The 6,619-nt window shown below is 43.4% G+C and overlaps 1 protein-coding gene across 1 annotated transcript; it reads left to right on the top strand.

Moving 5' to 3' along the window:
- The first annotated feature begins 233 nt into the window (after window positions 1-233).
- On the top strand, window positions 234-1,271 carry LOC144694301 (putative G-protein coupled receptor 148). The gene has a single exon (XM_078564633.1). It carries the CDS (start codon window positions 234-236, stop codon window positions 1,269-1,271), a length of 1,038 nt encoding a protein of 345 aa, XP_078420759.1.
- The last annotated feature ends 5,348 nt before the right edge of the window (window positions 1,272-6,619 follow it).

The raw sequence follows: 6,619 nt of genomic DNA, 5'->3' as shown, positions 1-6,619 counted from the left end.
GTGCAGGTACACGGGAAGGTGCACCGTGCAGTTCCTTTCCTCTCGCAGTAAGACGTTTTGGACCTTAAATATTTCTTTCCCGTGGGAAATACGTGCAATCCGGTTTGGAGGTCTGTCTAGGACAAGTATTGGAACTTAATGAAATTTGGGAAAGAAAAGAAGAGATTCTAATTATTTGGAATCACTTTCCCTTTTTCTTGAGGCTAAAGAAGATAATTGATTTTTGAAGCACGATGACTCTGCTCGATGATGATTGTATTTCTCATTTCCACACCAATGGCTCATCAACAGAGCTCCCAAACTCCACAAATGCCTCCAGCACTATTACTGAAATATACCTGCAATGGATTCACGCTTTGATTCTGAGCCGAACCAGGCTTATCATCGTCCCTGGAGCAATCTGCTTCTTTGCATCTTTGATAGCCAGTACGCCGATTCTGTTGGCCATTTTTACCAGCAGCAGCCTCTGCCAAGAATCCAGATACCTGCTGCTCAGCAACGCCTTGATCAGTGACTTAATTTATTTGGTGATAAATTTCTGCATCCAGCTTGGTAACATTTCCCAACTGAGCTCTCCCAAGTTCGTGTGTGAATTGTTGCTTTTTACTCTAACGACTACAAGCTACTGTGGGTTAATGACAATCACAACCATGGTGATAGATACTTACTTAGCTATTAACTGGCCTCTGCATTATATCACACTCTTTCCTCCCTCCAGGGCTGTTAGACTGGTCATCTTGATATGGATTGTGGTTGCTTTTCCTCAGTTCATCATCACTGCAGTAATGCTAATAACCCAACAGTCTCCATTTTGCAAGCTAACATTCTGTGAGGTAGACTACATTTTCTTGATAGTCCCGCATGGTGCAGTCCTCACACAACTCTTTTATAGCTTCCTTATTGCCCTATTGCTATCATGCATTTGTTTGCTGCTGAGCTGTTACTTCATGTTGTATTGGAAGACGAGGAATTCTGGGATATGGAGCGGCTTTTCCTCTAGGGCAAGACTCACTTTTCTAATGCACTTTGTTGTCTTTGCCTTTTACTTTTGTTCAATGTTACTGATAGTAGTGGAAAGGATTTTATATAATAGCAGCATGGTCAAATTCAAGATACCCATTTTCATAGCTCAGACTACGTCTAACATAATAATGATGGCACCAAAGGCACTGGCCCCCTACCTTTATGGAATGAGGTACAGAGAATTAGCAAAGGTTATCAAATCTTTCTTCTTTTTAAAAGATATCAATCAGGTGGAACCCATACATTAAACCTGTGTGAACACCAAATTTGTATAGTCCCTTCAGGCCTGTCAGAATGTATTTATATTCAACTAAGATTATGGCAAGTGTTGTATAGCTATATATGTGTCTTGCTCTCTCTGTTTTAAATGCACTGATTATAATTGATAATTGATTATAAAATATATCAGTTATGCATTATTTAAGATATAAACTGACTCATAATTTACCAGTGAATGTATCTTGGCTTTGCTTATGGTAAGTTAATGTAAAATAAGAAAGCCTTTGCATTTATACAGTGCCTTTCATGACATCAGGATGTCTTAAAGTGCTTTACAGCCAGCTAAATAGCTTGGAAGTGAAGTTACTGTTATAATGTCAGGAAACACGATAGCCAATTTGGGCACAGCAAGCTCCTACAAACCTCAGTGAACTAGGAAACTACAGACCAGTTAGCTTAACGTCTGTCATTGGGAAATTGTTGGAATCCATTATTAAGGAAGTAGTAATGGGGCATTTGGAAAGTCAAAATACAATCCATCAGAGTCAGCATGGTTTTATGAAGAGTACATCATGTTTGACTAATTTGCTAGAGTTCTTTGAAGATGTGACAAGCAAAGTGGATAATGGGTATCCTGTAGATGTAGTATATCTGGATTTCCAGAAGGCCTTTGATAAGGTGCCGCACAAAAGATTAATACGCAAGATGAGATCACACGGAGTTAGGGGTAATATATTAGCTTGGATAGAGGATTGGCTAACCAACAGAAAGCAGAGAGTCGGGATAAATGGGTCTTTTACTGGATGGCAAGCTATAACTAGTGGGCTGCCACAGGGTTCAGTCCTTGGGCCCCAACTATTTACAATCTATATCAATGACTTGGATTCAGGGATAGAAGGTACTATAGCTAAATTTGCAGATGACAAAATAGGTGGGAAAGTAAGTTGTAATGAAGAAATAAGAAATTTACAAATGGATATGGACAGGTTAGGTGAATGGACCAATATTTGGCAGATGGAGTTTAATGTGGATAAGTGTGAGGTTACCCATTTTGGTCAGAAGAATAAAAAGGCGACTTATTATTTAAATGGAGAGAAACTTCAGAATGCTTCAGTGCAGAGGGATCTGGGTGTCCTCATGCATGAATCGCTGAAAGCTAGTATGCAGGTACAGCAGGTAATAAGGAAGGCAAATGGAATTTTGGCATTTATTGCTAAAGGAATAGAGTATAAAAATAGGCAAGTGTTGTTGCAACTGTACAAGGCATTGGTGAGACCGCACCTGAAGTACTGTGCACAGTTTTGGTCCCCTTATTCGAGGAAGGATGTAGTTGCATTGGAGGCAGTTCAGAGGAGATTCACTAGATTGATTCCAGAGATGTGGGGCTTGTCTTATGAGGAGAGATTGAGCAGTTTAGGCCTATACTCGCTAGAGTTTAGAAGGATGAGAGGAGATCTAATTGAGGTATATAAGATGCTAAAGGGGATAGACAAAGTAGACGTGGAGCGGATGTTTCCCCTTGTGGGGCATTCTAGAACGAGAGGCCATAGTTTTATGTTAAGGGGTGGTAGATTTAAATCAGAGATGAGGAGGAATTACTTTTCTCAAAGGGTCATGAATCTGTGGAATTCACTACCTCAGAGTGCAGTGGATGGCGGGACGCTGAATAAATTTAAGGAGGAGATAGACAGATTTTTAATTAGTAACGGGTTGAAAGGTAATGGGGAGAGGGCGGGAAATTGGAGTTGAGGCTGAAATGAGATCAGCCATGATCGTGTTGAATGGCGGGGCAGGCTCGAGGGGCTGAATTGCCTACTCCTGCTCTTAGTTCTTATGTTCTTAAATGACCAGGTCATCTGTCTTTTGGGGGATAAATGTTGGCCAGAACACCAAGAGCAGTCCCTTGTTCTTTGAATACTGTCATGGGAGGACGGAGTGGTGACTACTTAGGGAGAATAGACCTGACATGGTCTACAATTATGTGTTGGGGCTATTGGGGTTATTAACCAAATTTGACCTGGTATTTGCCTAGACTCAAGGTAAGTGCATTCCACTGGTTAGAGAAATCACCTTTGAACATTGAAACAGGACTCTATAAGCCTGGATAAATTCCAGCACAAAACTGCACAACAGTTCATCAGTGAGAAAGGTATAATAAACTTCTTGCATACCAATTGTGACAAGTCGTCACCCTCTCTTTAATATAAAGAAGACACCAGCAGACTGTGGCCATTGACAGTTTTCAGCATGTGTACGTCTTCCCAGGCTATAAAGACCTGAAGACTGCAGATTTAACATCTCATCCCAAAGACAACACCTTTGGCAGTGCAGCATTCCTTCAGTACTGCACTGAAGTGCCAGCCTTGGAATTGGAATGGAATGAATTGCCATTAAGATGGGGCAAGGGCTAAATTTGTAGAAGACAGTACTTACAAGGAGGTTGGTAGGGATGTATTTATTTATGGTAAGATGAGACCTTTACTTATTTTTTTTTTAATGGGGAATAGTGTAGAATTATTAATTTAAATAAGGGAGATTTGTAATATGACAGGTGTAATGAGGCAGGTGGGAGCAGACAGTAGCAGTGAGCTGAGAGAGGGGCCAGGGGCCTAAAGTTAAAATTTTATTCAGGGCAGCAGGACTTAAGATTTTTTTTTCAAATATACCCAATGGGGAGCAGCTTATAAATCCCTCATGTTCAATTGCTTCCATGACCTCCATCCTCCCTAACTCTATTACGTTCTCAGTCCCTGCAGCCCTCCAAAAACTCTGCATTCCTCCAACTCTAGCCTCTTCTTTGCTCTCCTGACTCCCTTTATCCCACTGTTGGTGGCTGTACCTTCACCCACCTATGCCCTAAGCTCTGGAATTCCTTCCCTAAACCTTCCCACCTCTTCATTTCTCTCTCTTAATTTGGGACGCTCCTTAAAGCCCACCTCTTTGGTCAGGTTTTTGATCATCTGACCTAATGGCCCGTATTTTTCCCTTGTCGGGCGTGCATGATCGGCGGGCCTGGGAGCAGTCAGGAAACAGGCCCCCCCGACCTCAATCAGCCCCCCTACCACGATTCCACATTGGCTGGCCAATTAGTGGCCAGCCAGCTTGAAACACACACTGAAGAGCTCAGCGCTGCCGGGGTTGGGGCAGGGAGAGGGTGGCGACGACATCATGTCGGGCACTTCGAGAGAACTCCCTGAAGGCAGACAACTGCCTCAGGGAGCTGTAGACCTGAAAATAATAAAATAAAGCATAAAAATGCTGCAAAAAATGTCCATGCAGCATAATAAAGCACCTGAAAACATGCCTCGTAACAATGCTGTCCCCAAATATTTCTTTTTATATTATTTCTAATGGAAATTTCATCCCGCCCTTGGATAAGGTTTCATGAAAAATGTAAAGGCCTGCTGGCTGATTGGCCCATCAGCCAACCATACAGTTGGGTGGGCCACAGAAAATTGTGTTCAATTGCAGTGTTGGACTCCTTGTTTGGCTCAGTGTGAGTTTTTTGTCTGATTACTATCCTGTGAGATGCTGAGGAATGTTTCACTACACTTAAATTACAAATTGTCTCAGAGGGAAAAGTCAGTTGAAAACTGAAGCTGTGACTAAGCAGCCTCTAACTAGGATAACCTGTACCCACTGGGAGCAACTGGAACAACTGGGGAAATCCAACCAGAAATCAGTTGACATCTGATTCTCTCAGCTAGAATTGGCAGTGATCAGTTATGATTTAGTGGGAATAGTTGACTTAACTGGGAACTGATCAGCTGAAGTCTTGACCTGTTATTCTCGGTATGGTCCGCTGTATTGTGTGTGTCACATATGTCTGGTATCAGGATAGTAAATATATGTTCCCGTGTGCTGCTTATCAAATTTTGCCAGGTATAGTTCTGTGTTATCACATTACAAAGAGTCTTCCCCAAGCCTCCACCCGGGGTGAACAGCTGTCCTGTATTTTATGCAATTGTCCTGGTATGTGCACTGCTGTCTGATGTCCCACATGGCGGGTGTGGGGCTTGCCAGTCCCACAGGCATGCTTGGACAGGGTGAAGGGATCTGATGGGCTTGGAGACGGGCGCTCGAGTATGGAGGGGTCTATCGGGCATGGAGGTGCAGGGACCCGGCAGGTCATGGGTGCAGGAGTTCTGGCAGGCCCATGGGTACAGGGGAGCCCATGAGTCCGGTGAGCATGGAGGTGCAGGGACTCTGGCGGACATAGATATGTGGGGGTTCCCCAAAGGCCCCACTCTCCTGGTCACTAGTGTTGGCAGCACCACCTCCCTGCCCCTCTGACAAAGTGTCCCTTATTTTTTTCCAGCAGAGATTGACCTGTCTCCACCTTTCAATCCAACTAATTCAATTGACACAACACAACAGGGAAGGCATAAGAGAACTCAAATTCCCATGAGCCTTTGCAGCTCCTACAGGAAGTGCTTCTCTAATCCCACCCCAATTTCCTACAGTACACTAGTGCTACTTCCTGTAACAAAAACAGAAAATGCTGGAAAAACCCAGCAGGTCTGACAGCGTGTGTGGAGAGAAAAACAGAGTTAACATTTCGAATCCGTATGACTCTTCTTCAGAGCTATAGAGAAGTAAAAGTGTGATGAAATTTATACTGTTTAAGGGGGGATGGAGCAGGTGAAGCTGGATAGAAGGCCAGCGATAGGTGGGGGCAAAGGAGAGATTGACAAAGATGTCACGAACAAAAGGACAAAGGGGTGTTAATGGTAGTGGTACGGGCTAAAGGAGGTGCTGATAGTGGCATTAAGGTAAGAAAGCAGAATGTGATAATAGCAGGACAAGGGTAAGTACTCTGGAAAGAACAACATGAACTAGTAATAGATGGCTCTTGGGGAGGGGACGGTGGTGGAAAAAAAGATCGAAAAAGGATTAAAGGTGGGGATAAAACAGTGAATAAATGAATAAGAATGAAAACAAATAAAAATAAAAACAAGTGGATAAAAAGTAAAAATTGAAAAATAAAAATGAATATTGAAAAAAGGGGGTAAAAATGGGTGAGGATGGAGGAGAGAGTTCATGGTCTGAAGTTGTTGAACTCAATGTTAAGTCCGGAAGGCTGTAAAGTGCCTAGTCGGAAGATGAGGTGTTGTTCCTCCAGTTTGCGTTGAGCTTCACTGGAACATTGCAGCAGGCCAAGGACGGACATGTGGGCTTGAGAGCAGGGTGGTGTGTTGAAATGGCAAGCGACAGGGAGGTCTGGGTAATGCTTGCGGACAGACCGAAGGTGTTCCACAAAGCGGTCACCCAGTCTGCGTTTGGTCTCTCCAATGTAGAATAGGCCGCGTTGGGAGCAGCGAATGCAGTAGACCCATGCAGCGAGTGCTACTTCCTGTCTTGCCCATGCAGCATGCTG

This window comes from Cetorhinus maximus, chromosome 19 (assembly GCF_964194155.1).
Source record: "Cetorhinus maximus chromosome 19, sCetMax3.hap1.1, whole genome shotgun sequence".
In the NCBI taxonomy this organism is placed as follows: domain Eukaryota; kingdom Metazoa; phylum Chordata; class Chondrichthyes; order Lamniformes; family Cetorhinidae; genus Cetorhinus; species Cetorhinus maximus.
Note: the sequence above shows the minus strand (reverse complement) of the source record. Positions and strands in the feature narration are given on the sequence as shown.